Genomic DNA, 16,572 nt, shown 5'->3' on the forward strand with positions numbered 1-16,572 from the left:
TTTCATGAATGCGTAGAGGAAACACACGAGATCACTTTCGCTTATAGCAACACATTAACCTGGAAATATTTTATTGACGTTCTTGGTGAAAATAACTGTGATTTATAAAGACAAAAGGGATTTTTGTTAGCAGCATCGATTGCATGTGCATGCCTCCATGCATCTAAATTACCCATCAATCATCCCGAGTCGAGCTAAATCTGTAACGCTGAGGATTAAAATATTATTCCGAGCGAAGTTTCCAACAGGTCCCGGTGCTCCCCCGGCTTTTATTTGCCTTTTGCAAACAGAACTAATTAAAAAATCTCTGTTTGTTAAACAACAGACCGCCGGAAGGAAAACTCGAGATTTCTCTTCCCTTTGACTAAACAAGAGCGAAAAATTCAATGTTATCCCGGCGCCTCCACCATCTATCTCCTCGGCTCTTTTTCATCTCTGTTCGAAGATAGGTTAAGTGTGGGTCAACTTACCTCTTTTAGACGTGACTGAGACTGCCAAAGCGGCTTCGAACAGGGCCGAGGCCAGAAAAACCAGTCCACAGTATATCCACAACATGATTTACGTGTTAAACGCATGATTCACAGCCATAGTCGGATAGTTTTAGAGGCGAGCGATCGGACACTGCATTAGGCACGACGCGCACCCTGCCTGATGTGTACCACTGCAAGCTTCATCGCGTAGTGCGTGCGCTGATCCCGGTCTCGAGAGCTTCGCGACGGCGCCATGGATGCTGCCCTACCCTTGCCCGGCTCACACCCTCAGCTTACAGCATCCACCACCCGGATAAACGAGACCTCAGCTTCGGAGCTGCACCCTACGCACGGAGACGCTGCCCAAAACCCGCTCTTCGCCCCGAAAAAGTCCATCATTCTTTGTTATTGTGTTCTGTATAAAATGAAACTTACAGATTATGTTTATACTTTATCGCAACTTAAAATTCATGCAATTAAAGCAGGTGTAATTATAATCTATCATTAGTTTTCAAGAAACTGAGCTCCAGGTTGAACAAAAAGTATGGAACCAAGCGTTTTTATTGCTTAAACTATTTCTGGTCAAATAATCGTTTTCCAATTTATTTAACTCTACTATATTTTTTTGACAAAGTCTGTGATTAAGAAATAAAACTTTATAATTGGAATTTATAGTATTTTTATCAAAAAAATATTTATTTACTATGAACCTAAACCTATTGGTTGCCATTTTAAAAAATACAGAATTCACAAAGAGTAACCAAAATTTTTATGATTTCTGATCTCTGTTTTTTTTTTATTTCTGATGTCTGATGTCTGGTTTTTGATTTCTGATTTCTGGTTTATGATTGATGATTTCTGGTTTCTTATTGATGATTTCGGATTTCTGGTTACTAGTTTCTGATTTTTAATTTCTGGTTTCTGTTAACTTTAAATCAAATCAGAAATCAAAAACCGGAAACCAGTAACCAGAAATCATAAACTAGTAACCAGAAATCAAAAACCAGAAATTGGAAATTAACAACCAAAAATCAAAAATTAGAAAATCAGATATTAGAAATTAAAAATCCGAAATTAGAAATAATAGACCAGAAACCAGAAATTAAAAATCAGAAACCAATAACCAGAGCCCAGAATCCAGGAACCAAGAAATCAGGAGCCAGAAATAAATTATTCCCATATAAAAAACTGAATTTAATGAGTGTTTTTTACTTGAGATGTTTCAGTAGGTACCTACTCGTAACATTTTCTGTTAACACACTATTTGACAATTTTTTTATGTCTATTTATTAATTATACTGATGATAATCTTATATAGGTTTTTTTTTTGTAATTATTTAGTATAGATACAAAAATTTTGACAATATAAGCCCCAAATAACATTAAACAGAGTTACACATTTTAGGATACAGCTTCCTTGTTTCCTCTTCTAATAGCCTGTAGCAAGAAAACTTGGATAATTATTTTCCAACAGAAATAAAGAGAGTCAAAGTGCAAAATTTAAACTCTTATAACTTCAAAATTTTTATAGATATAACGTTTTTAACATTTTTTCATGTTCCTGGTATCCTACCTTACATGGCATTTCTCTCTGGGGCGCGAGTTCTGACGCACCCTGTATGTAGTATGTTTATTACTGATGGCGCAGCTGTATATTAATACTTAATCCCCTTCCTTAAAAAAAACATATTACATTACAGTAGTCTGTACCCCACTACCCCGGCTTTAGACGAGGTCATTCATTCAGTTTGTTGTTCGCCCTGTTCCTTTTTTTCAATAGATAATTTTTATTTACATCACAATTTAATCACAAGGCAAAATATTTATTATAGAACAATATAAAATAAAACTTTGGTACTTTATCTTCAAAGATACTATTTTGCATTGTCATATCAAAACGTACATACAAAGTAACTTAAAAAACTAATTAAATAAATCAAATGGTTCCAAAAAAAATCAATTTTTTGTGTCTGATGAAATTGTTGAATTTTAATTTTCGGAGGTAAATCCTCCTTTTCAAAATGTTAAGGAAGAGTACTTATTAATTTTTTTTGCGTAAGATAGCTACACTGCATTAGAAAATTTATTGTAACTGAATAGTGAAACAGCGAATTTGCGCCCAAGGCTCCTAAATCCGCGGCTGCCTCTCAAACAATAATATTGTTGCCTTTTGATCTAGGCACACTACTTTGATCACTCATTTGCTTTATAATTCAAGTCAGAAACTTCAAAAGAACTATGACAAAACATGTAAAGCATAATTCCATAAATTTTTGATGGCATCCACGACGAAAGTATAAATCCACTACAACCCAACTTGAGGTGGCTTATGCTGATTCTTTCAATCTCACCTAAGCCGGATACTTACACCTGCTGCTGACGACAATTGCAATTCCTTGTTGCTCTCTCCTTTAATCTTTTATTCAACGAAAAAGTCCTGATTGTTTGCACATAGGTATTTTGGTTTGCTTTCCATACATAAATTAACGAGTAGATTATGACGTAATTGTGTTGATTCTGAAATCAGTAACAGAATTATCCCCACAATATTAACCAATGCGCAATATTTGTAATCAAAACAGAACCTCGATCGATAATTATAATGCTATTGTGGTTGACTTCAGCTTTACAATTTTATTTCCGCCGGTTTAATAATACAAACCCTAATGCGACCCCTGACGCGACCCAAATAAAACAAAGCATTGTTTCAAAATTTTATTTTATAAAAAAATTATGTACAATAACAGTGCTGTCGCTCCCACAACTGGCCAGCTGTAAAACTTTCTCGTCGTTTGTCTGACCCGCTGTGCCAAAAACCGGCCGGAAAGCTAATCTCTTCACGGTCAAGTGATGAGCAACACTGAAAAAATGACATTAGTAAAAGAAACAAAGAAACGGTCGACAAACTTTTTATCCAGAAATAAAATTCTTTCCCAAGCGTTTGTTGACCATTTGAAACAGTGAATAACCCCGACTTCTAACCCGACAGCAATCAAATAGCTCCCTAAAACGCAGTCTGGTGCAAAAGCGACCGCCGTTACCGACTCATTTTTCAGCTCCAAGTGCACTGAGGCGGCTTCATACAGTCCTAAAACGCTTTTTTCTTGTTTGTTTTCGTTCTTCGTCCAAACGGCCACTTTGCCGTCCCGTGAACCCGTCGCGAAATATTTCGAGTCGTGCGCCCAACCGCAACACCAGATTATCCTTGTGTGGATTGAAGTTTTTTTGTCAGTAGTGGCCACTAGTTCGAAGGCATCGTTTGATTTTTTCGAGAATAGAGACCATCGGCGGTCTCGTGACACTGAAAGGAGCTGTTCGGAGTCAGGAGAAAATGACATTTGGACGACAGTTAAAGTATGTGAGACAAGTTTTTGGATTTGTTTCCAGTTTGAGGTGTCCCAAAGTAGGATAGCGGCGTGTTCGGGAGTTGTCGCTTTACAAGCAGATGCCAAAAAACGACCATCCGGAGACGACGCCAAGGAATAGACTTCATAGCCGTGGCCGTAGAGTTTCTGAATTTCCGGCCACAGAGTGTTTTGAAGAAGCGTCTCCTCAGTGGGCGGAGCTAAAATTAATTATTATCCAATCACGGGATATTATTTTAAAACAAACCTGTAAGAGCCACTTCCGTAAAATGCGACTCTTGATCACCTTCTTCACTTAAAAACACAGCCTTGTTTGAGAGCCCCAATGAGGGGACCGATGCCCCTTTGGGGGCACATTCACCCTCAATAATATCGGTAATTTTACAAATTCGCGCAAAATTTTCGACAAAATTTCGGGGGGCTTCAAATGTCCGTATCACTTTTTCTTCAGCTGAGGACGCAAATCTATACCGCGATAAAATCGTCACTGAACTCATATCGTAACCGTGCACCTGGGGCCTCGCGATTTCGTGCCACGTGACTTCTTTACCGTCGCTCCAAGGAGCGTGTATTCGTGTCGTTTGGTCGGCAGAGACTGTCATGAGGAATTCCCCTTGGGGGTCCCATGCCAAGTCAGTGACTTCAGCAAAGTGCCCCCCTATGGTAACACACGGTTTCCACTCGATAGTAGTGTTTTCCCATAAGTGAAACGCTCCGTTGTAGCCATGAGCGAGGATGTGTTGGCCGTCGGGGCTAAAGACTCCGCCGTAGAAACCCATAGTGTTGCCCCCTACTTCGCCGACTCTGACTTTTTCAATCCATAAATTAGTAGAAGGGTCCAACTCCCATATTATCATTGACTTATCGAGAGAAGATGACAGTAATTGGGACAATTTGGGGTTCCAATTAACGGAGAAAATCCAGCCTTCATGACCAGTTAAAATCGTGTCTAGGGACACTTTGTATGCCGCGTTTTTTAATTTTATTACATTGTGGAGATCTGAAGTATCTGAGTGAGGGGTAAAGCGCCATAAACGGATGTAATAATCCTGAGAAGAAGACGCAAGAAGCAGATCTTTACCTACAATGAAATATTAAAAAAATGTTTAAACTTAACAAAAAATACCGTCAGTTGTAAAATCGAGTCCTCTGACCCAGTCCTCATGACCCTTCAATGTGTGGCAATGCGAAAATTCATTTTCCTCAATATACAAATCAATTGCGGAGGTATCCATTCCACACGCTAAGATTAAAGATTCTTTTTGAGGCAAAAACGAAAGTCTAACCCCTATACAAATAGAGTGACCACAATTTATGTCTTTTATTAACGTAAACACATCTAAAATTCACATTATAGCCATATTTCACTACATAGAGTGCCCTAAAACCTGAACCAGTTGTTCTGAACCAAATTTTCACAGCAGAGTCCATTCCAACTGTGACAACAACCACACCTTCATTTTTATAAATCCCGTCAACTATATTTACAATACTTTCATGCTGTAATACAAAGGGGACATATTTGCCGTCATTTAACCTCCAAACAATGGCAGTGTGATCACTAGCCCCTGATACCAACTCATTTGGTTGTCCCGCCTCCGAAAGCCATCTAACTGAATTGACGCGTTTCGTATGGCCGACCAGACTTGCTACAACCTTACCACCGGAACCCCACTAGAAAAAAAAAATAAAAAACAGTACTAGGTTAGGTGACATAACCTTACTTTTGGGTCATAAATCACAACTGCGTTACAGGCGGCGTAACAAATCAAATTATTTGAACCCCAGTGTGCCGCCGTCGGTGTTTGATTGCAGTTACAAGACACGTAACACCTTTCGTGTTTCATTTTTGTTATTTTTTTGTAATTCTAACCTACAAATGTCATGTGTTGAACAAACGTCAAGTAGTGGCGGCCTCTTTAGTCTTTATTTATTGTTGTTGCAGCACCTGTTAAACTGTCAAGTTTGTGTTTTCTGAAAAAACAGGATGGAAGCCACAAATAAAATATACGTGAAATGGAGCGGAAAAGAGTACGAAATTGAGTTAACGGAAAACGACACGGTCTTAGACTTGAAAAATGCTATCGAGAAACAAACGGGAGTGCGACCTGAAAGGCAGAAGCTTCTCAACTTGAAGCTGAAAGGTTTGGGGGCTTCTCTGATCGCCTGAGATTACTGTAAGGGTTTTGCAGGGAAAGCACCCGATGAGGAGTGTAGATTAGGCCAATTGAAGCTGAAACCGGGGTTTAAACTTATGATGATGGGGTCGTTGGAAGAGGACATTGTTGAGGCGAATACAGCCCCAGCTGATTTGCCTGAAGTTGTAAATGACTTAGATATAGAAGATGAAGAGGTTGCAATAGAGAATCAGGATGTTTATTTGGCTAAAATAGAGAAAAGGATTAAAGAATATAAAATAAACATAATTAATGAACCTAGACCAGATAAAAAACTTTTAGTCTTAGACATAGATTATACGTTATTTGATCACAGATCCACTGCTCAGACTGGTGCAGAATTAATGAGGCCTTATTTACATGAGTTTCTAACTGCGGCTTATGATGACTATGATATTGTTATTTGGTCTGCAACTGGAATGAAGTGGATTGAAGAAAAAATGAGACTTTTGGGCGTTTCAACTAATACTAATTACAAAATCGCTTTTTATTTAGACTCATTAGCGATGATCTCGGTACACACTCCCAAATATGGTGTGATGGATGTAATTTAATTATACAATATGTAATTTAGACTGCAAGTAATTGACTATTTTTATAGGTGAAACCGTTGGGAGTAATTTGGGGCAAGTTTTCTCAGTATAGTGCAAAAAACACAATAATGTTCGACGATATTCGGAGGAATTTCATAATGAATCCAAAGAACGGGTTACGAATTCGTCCTTTTCGCCAGGCCCACTTAAACAGGGACAAAGACAATGAGCTTTTAAAGCTTTCAAAATATCTCAAAGACTTAGCAGAAAACTGCCCAGACTTTTCCTCCATCAACCACCGACATTGGGAGAAATACAAGCCAAAGAAACGACGCAATAATCAAAGGCAATAACGCATTGTAATAAATATTTTTTTCTTAATAAAATTTCATAAAGCAGTTTTTGTTATGTTCTGACGTCACTAAAATTCGGTTGAATGAAATAATTCGGTCGAATTTCTGCTTTACGCATGCGTACAAGCATCGATTGTAACATTTTAGAGTGGGACGACGTGTTGGTGTTCGTCCCCTCTTTGTTTAGAGTAACAGAATGACAACAAATTGTGCAGTTTTGTGTTGACAAGTGGTCGTGCTTTTTGAGTATTTTCGAAGGATTATGGAATTGTTTAGGACGAACGAGTTTTATATTTTTATTAGTGGTGAATATTCTTTATGGTGGGACCGACAAACCGGGGCTTTCATACCGAAAACAGGTAAAAAACGCGATTTTTCATTTGACGTTTCGGTGATGTAATACGAGACGTTTGAAATATTTAATCGAGGCGCTTGCCTTTTTCTGATTTAATCAATTGTGAATTTAACCGAATTGGGTTGTTGTGCCTCGTAGTCCCATTAAAAATTCATCATTTCATTTGACGAGCACGCGGTTATATTACATTTTTTAGAGCGGAAAATTGTACTACAAGTAAAAATACACTTTCATACAGCTTTTCCTAGAATTTCCAAATTAATCATTCAGCGACTGGAAACCCGCGCTGTCATCATCAATGTCATAATAAAACGTCATCTCTCAACGATGCTATCTCGCCGCCCACTTCATACGATATGCATCATTATTTCGGATATTTATAATCATTTGCGATCCAATTTCACGCATGTTATTTTGTATTCTTCCGCGAAATTACTTTTGCGTCGAATTTGTGGGGCATTACATCCCAGAGCACTCTGTACTTCACCCAATTCTGTAGTCACGTGACTCAATTTGTCAGTCAAACAACTGTCAAATGTGACTTAACTTGACTTATGATGTCACTCAAAAAATTATTCGTGAACATTACTGAAATACAACTATTATTGAATTCACAATAGTCGAGTTTGTACATAATTAATGCCAACTCCAAAGTGGTTGGTGGATCTAAAATAAGAAATACATAATCAATAAAAAAAAACTCAGAGGACGATGAATGCAATTTCATTTTCTGTGGCTTTATTTTATTAATAAAATTTAGTTTTGTATTTTATTAACTTATTTTACTTTTTTTTTTTATTTTCTACACCGAAACCCTTTCGTGCTTCCACTTGCGACTTATATCAATTTCCATCGTGAACAATGTCCAAGAACCCTATGTCGACTCATACAATAATTATTTTATTATTGCCTGTTTATTTTCCTGACTCGCAAATGTCACAAAACGTTCCGTGACCATTAGCACGCAAAACTCGCCCATTAGCCGTTATCAAGTCTAAAATTGCGTCAACTCAAACCGGAAATAAATATTTTAGACGCAAGGCCACATCTTAGCTTATCTCTGGTTGCAGGATGGGACTTGGCCGACGCTGACGACCCCATCTGTCTCGGTTTGTGTGACGGTATCGTCGGTAAAGTTGAACATTCGTCTGTCTTCGACCAACGTCTCCTCCTTATCAAAGAAAGCCTTCCAGTTGGTAAATTACACGGTGAGAATGACGTGTACAAAATCAAGTCGGTAGTTTTTCTGCCTCTGGGCCATGAAAACGTCGAACTCAACCTGCAACAATGTCCTAAACACAAAAGTAACACTGCGAAGAAAAACACAAATTCGCTTTTTGATATACCGAAAAATGCCGCATTGACGAAAACGTGGGGCACGCTAAAGAGTGCAGGAAATACAATCAAGACTACCACGCAACAAGCCGCCGCTATTGCCACTGGAACGCCAAAAAGGAGGGATTTTAAGGATAAGGAGCGGTTCGAAAGGCAGATTATTGAAGAGTTTTACAAGATTTTTACCGACACCAATTCGTTTTATTTCTCGAGGACAACAGATTTGACTAATTCGCTACAAAGGTTGTGTTGTTTGGAAAAGCAAGATTTGATCGATCCGAAAGCTTTGTGGAAAACAGTTGAGGACCGGTTTTTTTGGAACAGACACATGTTGAAGGATTTAATTGAACTTAATGTAAAAAAAAATAATTTTTAAAAAGCTTTCAAATTGGAGTTTTAACGTTTCAGAACCCTCTCTGTGACCCTTGGATCTTGCCGATTATTCAAGGCTACATCCAAATTGAAAATTGCCGCGTCGACCTACCCAAAGAATTCCAGTCGAACACCGGAAAAAATTACGAAATTTTCACATTGTGCATCTTGTCACGTCGAAGCCGATTCAGGGCCGGCACTAGGTTCAAGCGAAGAGGCGTCGATGAAGATGGCCAATGTGCCAATTACGTCGAAACGGAACAGTTGGTAGCTTACCAAAACCATGAAGTGTCCTTTGTCCAAGTCAGAGGATCAGTTCCGGTTTATTGGTCTCAGCCGGGATATAAATATCGCCCTCCGCCCAGGATCGACAAAGGGGAAGCTGAGACGAAAGTCGCATTCGAGAAACATTTCTCACACGAAATCCAAAAATACGGCCCTGTCTGCGCCATCAATCTCATCGACCAGACCGGCAAAGAAAAAATAATTTTCGATGTCTACTCCAATTACATTTTGCTTTTTAACAGCCCTTTTATAACTTATGTCACGTTTGATTTTCACGAATATTGGTGAGTGGTCTTTACAAAGTGAAGCTTTATTAATTTTATTTTTTTCAAGTCGAGGTATGCACTTCGAGAACGTCTCGATTCTGATAAACGCACTAGCCGATGTTATCAAAGACATGAATTATTGTTGGAGGGATAAGCAAGGACATATTTGTTCGCAAAACGGCGTTTTTCGAGTGAATTGTATTGATTGTCTAGACCGGACTAACGTTGTTCAGGTTTGTAGGATTCTCGTTGTTAATTATTATTAACGATTGTGGATAGACGGCTATAGGTAAGGCTGTGATGGAAATGCAGTTCTGCAAATTGGGCTTGATCACACCTGAGGGTGTTATGCCTAACAACATCAAAAACACTTTCCAGTTACTGTGGGCTAACAACGGCGACACTATCAGCAAGCAATACGCCGGGACTAATGCTCTTAAGGTTGTTAATTTTTTTTTGTGGGTGAAATTTATTTTAAACGACTTTGTGTGCTTTTAGGGCGATTATACTAGGACCGGCGAGAGGAAATTTACTGGCATTATGAAAGATGGCATGAACTCAGCAAACAGGTCAGTTTTTAGCTACGGAACTTCTCGAATAAAATGAAATTTGCACAGATACTACAAAAATCATTTTAAAGACTCCGTGCGTCAATGTTGCTTAGATATAATGCACGGAGTCGACTTGAACGAAATCGAAATTCAAGATTTTTGGACTGATTTAAAGACAGTAGGGTGTATAGCAAGCGAAATCCTTCCTGATGAACCTCCATCCTATACACCTCAAATCGCCCTTCAACAAGAATTCGAATTTGCTAACCTCTTGTACGAAATGTCTAGGTCAGTCGTTTTTTTACGTTTTGACCCTTTTATTAATATTTAAACAGGTCCAGGAACCTGAGGGAGACTAAAGGACTGTTCTCTCGTTTTACCTAATAGACTAAATGTTGTCACTTTTTAATCTAATTAAAATATACTAAAACGTTGGAGTTTTTATTACTAACGTACTTTGTGCTAATTGTAGATACTACCTAAGTCGATTTAAAGACTCAACTCGCCAAGGCACAATCGATTTGATGCTGGGTGAGTCTTGAATTGAGTAAAGCAAGTCTTACGTTGTTTTTCAGGCAATGTTGTTTCTGAAGATAATTTCACCGATTTTAAAATGCAGCAATTTGAAGAAGACAGTGCGGCAACCGCTGAGCACGTAAAACTGCTAATTGAAGATTGTAAAAAAATGTTAATTAATCAACCCGAGTTGGTTTTGGGTTCTTGGGGTTTGATAAATGCGGACCCTTCGACGGGTGACCCCAATGAAACCGAAATGGACTCTATTTTGATCCTTACCAAAGACTCGTATTTCGTAGCAGATTACGATGACCAAGTCGACAAAGTTACTAAATACCAAAGAGTCTTATTACAGGATATAAGTTTGCTCGAGTGTGGGATCCCCGAAGCTGGAGCTTCGCTTTTCCGAGCAGCTAAAAATCGATTCTGTATACGAATTAACTACAAAGTGGAAGGCGTAAGTGGGTATTATCACATGTTTAGATCGACGAATCTCCGATTTTTTAACAATATGGCGGTCATGATAAAAAATGAAGAGGAGGAAGTCGGTGAGTAGTAAAAAGTGTTACTGTGTCAAGTGTTAAGTTGTCACTTGTAGAATCTTTGAAAGCGATTTGTGAGGCGTTTGTTGTGGCGGTGGATATTTGCGGTTTACCAGCAGTTCCATTAAATTGTGGCAAATGTCTCGACAGAAGAAAGTCTAAAGTGATCAATAACGAGAGTCGGAGTATTTATTTAGATATCGTTGGTTTGCCTCAAATAACTCGAAACGTCTCTGAAAGTCAATTATTATCATTAAAAAACGTCGGTAAGTTGGCAATATTGACTTAAACTTCGTTAAAGCCGAGTTTTAGGCACCAAAGCAATCTCAAACATGACCCAGCAGTTCAGCAAATTGAACAAAATTGGGAGCACATTCAAAAAATCTAAGTTAAAGAAAGCCAATTTCACAATCGGCACGAACAAGGAGTCTTCCAGTGACACCGACGACGACTACGAAAACTCGATCTTCCAACCAAACGCTTCGACGGAAAGCGGATCATTGCATTTCGCAACAGATTCAAGTTCTACCACAAGTCAAGTCGAGGAAGGCGTCGAAGCCACCGAAGACACCTTCCTGCCAAGCGTCGGCATTGTCATGGGAAACACTAGCGACGCTATTGAACCCACTTTAGAGCAAAAAGAAAACCTTTTGACCCGTGAGGACTCCTCCCAGGTCGACAATGTCCAACTTTCCAGCATCATGCAAATTTCCCTCCAAAATCCCGCTCCTGAGATACAAATCAATTCGGAAGGATTCGATAAGAAGCAGCCTCCTAACACGCTCAAACTCGACAAGAAATTCAGTCACTCATCGGGGGAAGTCGACGAGAGTGACTCTAAACCGGCGGAGAGATTTGACAAACGTTCAAATTCTGATTATGACGTCGCTTTGAATATTTCACAGTCGCAAAGCGAGTCGGCTTTAAGAAACAAGTTGAGTAATATTGCAAGTCCGGTTTCGAGTGCGAAAGATTTGGTTTTTTCGCCGTTAAGTAAGTTTGCCAAAGGCGTGCAAAATTTGGGCGCCAATCTGGATCCAAGGAAGCTGGGACAGGTGAGGGTCAGCGAGAGGGAAATGGAGGAGCACCGGAAGTTGCAAGAGAAGTGGCAAAATAGCAAGACTAGATTAATAGCTTTGTAGATTTAGGTTTGGTTGAGTTTGAGGCCTTGTTATCTTTATGTGATTGTTGTTTATTTCCTGAATGTTTATTTATTTATTGTAGGTTAAAGTTTGACACCAAGTGAAATCGAATATTCAGAAAGACACTCTAATAAAATTGGGTATGCATTTTTTAAACTTCGGGTTTTTGATTGAAATTGATTACAAGATCCATTCAAATGAAACACTTAAATATGCATTAATTCAATTTGGTGTATGTTTAGAGAACACTCAAGTTGGTAATTAGTTAAAAGCTCTTAATGTATATTAATTGAATTAAATTATTTTTGATACTTTGATTATAAGTAACAAAATTTTTTGCCAATAAAAACTCTTGCCCGCTTGTGTCAATTAATTCGTGTTTTTTCATGATGTCAGGTTGAATTTTAATCATAAATCTGGTGTTTTGATATAGTTGGACACCATTAATGGTCGCGCTTCCGTAACAAAATTGATTAAAACTGTTTTGATGTCTATTCGCGTGGCCATAAGGGAAAATTGTGGATTTTCATTACAGATAACTTATTATTTCATTTTACCTTCATTCAGTATTATTCAGGTAGAATGAAACGTGTAAAATAGCGTCGTAGGTTACCTACAGGACTACTTACCTAAAAGCTTTAATATCGATTAAAGAAGGCACAAAGCTTTTTAGAATCTACATGTGATATCTAGAGTAAAATCATATCGTTAGATTTTTTTTTCCTAATTATTTGATAGACTGTGGAGTACTTAATTTCACGAAAAAAGTCAATTAACATTCCGTGTTATTGTTATTGTTTTGCTGGTTTATTTAATAGAGAATACGACAAGTTTGAGTTTTTTTTCCCTTTCCAAATCCCTAGAGATTATCAAGTTCTAAACAATCTTCCAGAGCACTTTGGGGGGTATCTGTCACTGTCGCGACTGTCAAAATTAACTTCCGTAACGGTCGTTTATCCCCAGATTCGATGTATTTCGCGAAATCTGTCCCACTTCGCGCAAGCATCAGTTATGATTTTGGTTGAGAGATTATTATCCTTCCTTGAGAAATTAAACACCCGAAAGTTGTGATATAATAATTCACTCCTGAACATGTGTGCTTGAAAAATCTCTAGTCGCAAAGTTGGAGTTTAATTAACATTCCAACTTTGAGAGTTTAGGAAATTTGTTTAAAAATTAATCTCCAAAGTGAAATTCACGACGGAATAGGCTAATTGTTGGATAGTAAAGTTTGGAGAGTGAATCCCGAAGCGGCAATGCGTTATTTTAGGTCGATATGTAAAAGGCCGTTGTAATATTGAAATGATGGGAGGAATCTTTTCTCTTGAAATAAGCGTAATTTGAATAGATTATGCCGGGTCGGAATTGCTGAAAATGAGTTGTGGAATTGAATTTATTCAGTGATAATGCAATTGAACCGATACCGGAGGAAATAAAGTTAATTCGGATGAAACCAGTTCAAACAAAAGTAATGAGGCCTTTCATTAGGACGGATGCATCTCGATTTCAATTTCTTAACACGTACATCCTTTTTGTGGCGCGGTTTTGACAATAGAAAACTTTGCTTTTGTAAATAGTCGCTACAAAGGCATAACGAACCGGAAACACGTGTTCCAGCACGTTCCGGATAATCATCCGGAATGATCCTTTCATGATTACGATTAAAATAATTCATTAAGGCTACGGGAAGAGGCACGTCTAAGAAGGGCCGAATTGCCATCGTTGCCTCAGCAACGCCAACTTGACGCTAATTACTCCATCGTGTCGAATTAATAAGTCATCCCTTTCTGAACTTTTGCCCCATCGCCTCTCATCACACCACCAAATATGATTGGGATAAATCGACGTCGAAAAACCCATCAACTGCTTGGACGGATTAATGGAACCTCAACCGGCTTAATCTACCTCTTGTTATTTCGCTTTGGTTTATCTCCCGGAACCCTCGAATTCAGCTCACCGCTGCTTTGCAAATAACCTCATTGTCACCAAGAGATGACACGCTATTTCACTCTTTCTTTCAATTTTTAACGAAACGAGGAGACGACAAAATGTTTTATACACACGAAATATTAAAAAGAGGCTATTGTTTTCCAAGGAAACAATAGGCCTAATTGGGGCTTCTTCAGTTGGGACACGACAACGCTTCCTATTTTTGTGGAACGAGTGGGTGGATAATGTGCTTTTAAAGAAGGCTTTCAGAATTCCCAGATGAATCAGCAAAATATCATATACAAACTGAATAATGTGTACTTACATGTCGACCAAACTTCTTATTAGTTGTAAATAAATTCACTAACGTCTTTCGTAAAACTTATGTTTGAAGGTGCTTAGTAAAGAAAACAAGAATTTTCATTAGAATAAATCCTCTTCTGAATATTTTTACATATTCTTACCCTTTTCAACGTAGCCTACGTCATCCTTCGAGTCAAAATTTAACTCTCTTCAAACATTGTTTTAAAAGTCTGAACTACAAACTTTTAACAAATTCGACTCGAGTTTTAATTATTTGGGACCACCTTACCACGCAAACTAACCTCTGAAACACCAAAAAATATTTACGGCAGAGTTGATGCAGAATGAGTGGTTTTATCAAAGGATAACTTCAAATTCAAAAGAAAAGAAAAATTGAATGTTTAATGCGAAAAATGCAAAACGTGATCTTTTAAAATTGTAAATAAAATGAGATTATTTCTATAGCGAAATTTTACAGCGCTGTATAAAATGAAATTTCCACTACATTTAGTTTGTCTTAAGTCAACGACTATTAGCAATTATAATAGTTTTTAATTTGTTGTTGTTTACAGAACTTAATTTATAATATTTATATAAACTAGAAATAATGGGGGTTTACAAAATAATGAGATCCTCGGGGTATACCAGGCATTACAAGAATTACATATATGTTGAATTTGTGTTACTAACAACTTTACTGGTAAAATGATGACTAAATTTTTTGGTCGGCTTGTTAAATAACTCTAAATGGTTGTAAAAGTGAAGTTTGTCCTTTGTGAACTAGAGGCAGGACTAACTTGTCCAAAAACTTTAGAGTGAAAAGATAAGTTTGCGACCATTTAATTAAATTACCTAAGTCATGTTATGAGGTCCATCAGCTCAAGGAACTAATCAGTTTGAGCTGTTTGAAACATTGATTTATTTTAAAATAAATTGAAATTTGAATGTGGTCGTCGCTTTATGCATTTGAGTTGATAATTGAGTTGATTGGCTTGTCGGTATAGGTAACAATTAAATCGCAATTTGTGAAAAATCAATAGATAGCTCAAGTCGTCATAAATAATTTATTTGGGCCGTTATCTGCACTTCTTTCTCTATGAAAAAGCTCCATGCCGGTACATAATTTCCATGATGCTTTGACATTTAACGTACATGTGGGGCGTCTAATGAAAATTATGCGTGTCGTTGTCAGGTAAGCAGAAAAGCGTCTTTTGAAGATGCTTCGTTTAACATAAGATTTGTCGCAAGAAGTCGACTTTATTGACTTGCATTTATCAGGTAAATGATAAAATCAATTAACTTGCGGGTGAAGTCGACACGAAAATGGCCTCAGGTGTCTAAGCAACTTTCTTTCATTATGAAATTATGTCTTCACACGTAACAAGGCCGCCAGACGATTTTTCTTTCTTTTATTTGCTGATAGATCTTTTTTTGGGTGGGACATTTATCACAGCCACGATTTATATTAATCGCATTCTAATAAATATATATCTGAGTCGGCTTGACATTCACTTCAGGACAGACTTATCGCATTACTTTGGCTTCATCGATACTTTAAAACTTTTCTTTTACACTAGACTTGACTTTTGTAAAGGTGAACAAAGCTTTAAATCCACTTTTCAATATGTGTACTACATTCAAAGGCTTTGCTTAAAGAATCACGTTTTACTACCTGGTAGTGACACAAATTGTACGTCTTTTTATGAAACAACGTTAAATTAACTTCTGGTGAAGATATAGCAGACAGCTGTGAAATAAACTGTTTTATTAAAACACAGATGTTTGAGTACGGTATCTTTGTTAAAGGCATTTAACTATTTTAGAGTTTACTCGGGATTAAATTATTTTCCATGACAAGTTCGACTCAGAATTTACCCTGAAGCTTCATATTGTCCACACCAGATACTCAAATTAAACTTCCAAGTTACTACATATAACAAATTATTAGTTCTACCAAGGACGAAAGTCAAGCACTCAGGAAATCGAACCATAACTTGCCGGACAATTCCAAAAGAAAACAGGATTATAGGTTTCGTTCAACTTCTAGAACGTATCGATGCATTCCTCGAAACAAAGTT

At 37.7% G+C, this 16,572-nt stretch overlaps 4 protein-coding genes across 15 annotated transcripts in view; 2 read left to right on the top strand and 2 right to left on the bottom strand.

Annotated features, from left to right (window-relative positions):
- LOC123009304 (disintegrin and metalloproteinase domain-containing protein 11) overlaps positions 1 to 664 on the bottom strand; it is a 160,489-nt gene extending 159,825 nt beyond the window's left edge. For all 10 annotated transcript variants that reach the window (XM_044405540.1, XM_044405548.1, XM_044405532.1 and 7 more), the window contains exon 1: positions 471 to 664. In XM_044405540.1, coding sequence (XP_044261475.1) covers positions 471 to 555 — 85 coding nt within the window. In that variant the 5' untranslated portion in view covers positions 556 to 664. The remainder of the gene's footprint in view (positions 1 to 470) is intronic.
- Positions 665 to 3,180: 2,516 nt separating this feature from the next.
- On the bottom strand, positions 3,181 to 5,910 carry LOC123009607 (probable elongator complex protein 2). The gene is made up of 6 exons (XM_044406040.1): positions 5,560 to 5,910; positions 5,224 to 5,509; positions 4,962 to 5,174; positions 4,083 to 4,916; positions 3,378 to 4,035; positions 3,181 to 3,330 (listed from the first exon to the last, which is right to left on the bottom strand). Exons 1-6 carry the CDS (start codon positions 5,680 to 5,682, stop codon positions 3,186 to 3,188), a joined length of 2,259 nt encoding a protein of 752 aa, XP_044261975.1. The 5' UTR covers positions 5,683 to 5,910; the 3' UTR covers positions 3,181 to 3,185.
- On the top strand, positions 5,717 to 6,937 carry LOC123009615 (ubiquitin-like domain-containing CTD phosphatase 1). The gene is made up of 3 exons (XM_044406053.1): positions 5,717 to 5,979; positions 6,028 to 6,557; positions 6,614 to 6,937. The coding sequence occupies exons 1-3, from the start codon at positions 5,823 to 5,825 to the stop codon at positions 6,896 to 6,898; spliced, it is 972 nt and encodes a 323-aa protein (XP_044261988.1). The 5' UTR covers positions 5,717 to 5,822; the 3' UTR covers positions 6,899 to 6,937.
- A 156-nt stretch (positions 6,938 to 7,093) lies between these two features.
- Positions 7,094 to 13,092, top strand: LOC123008114 (phosphatidylinositide phosphatase SAC2). Of its 3 annotated transcripts, XM_044403739.1 has the most exons (11): positions 7,094 to 7,257; positions 8,324 to 8,943; positions 8,997 to 9,529; positions 9,579 to 9,744; positions 9,791 to 9,952; positions 10,010 to 10,080; positions 10,129 to 10,350; positions 10,535 to 10,593; positions 10,638 to 11,126; positions 11,177 to 11,386; positions 11,433 to 13,092. In XM_044403739.1, exons 1-11 carry the CDS (start codon positions 7,161 to 7,163, stop codon positions 12,260 to 12,262), a joined length of 3,459 nt encoding a protein of 1,152 aa, XP_044259674.1. In that variant the 5' UTR covers positions 7,094 to 7,160; the 3' UTR covers positions 12,263 to 13,092. The 3 variants fall into 3 exon arrangements, with proteins under 3 accessions (XP_044259674.1, XP_044259683.1, XP_044259691.1); XM_044403748.1 differs by lacking the exon at positions 10,129 to 10,350; XM_044403756.1 differs by lacking the exons at positions 10,535 to 10,593; positions 10,638 to 11,126; positions 11,177 to 11,386; positions 11,433 to 13,092 and adding an exon at positions 10,398 to 10,499.
- Positions 13,093 to 16,572: the final 3,480 nt, after the last annotated feature.

This window comes from Tribolium madens, unplaced genomic scaffold (genome assembly GCF_015345945.1).
Source record: "Tribolium madens isolate multiple individuals breed KSU strain unplaced genomic scaffold, Tmad_KSU_1.1 Scaffold_19;HRSCAF=116;Tcas5.2_LG9, whole genome shotgun sequence".
NCBI classification, from domain to species: Eukaryota; Metazoa; Arthropoda; class Insecta; order Coleoptera; family Tenebrionidae; genus Tribolium; species Tribolium madens.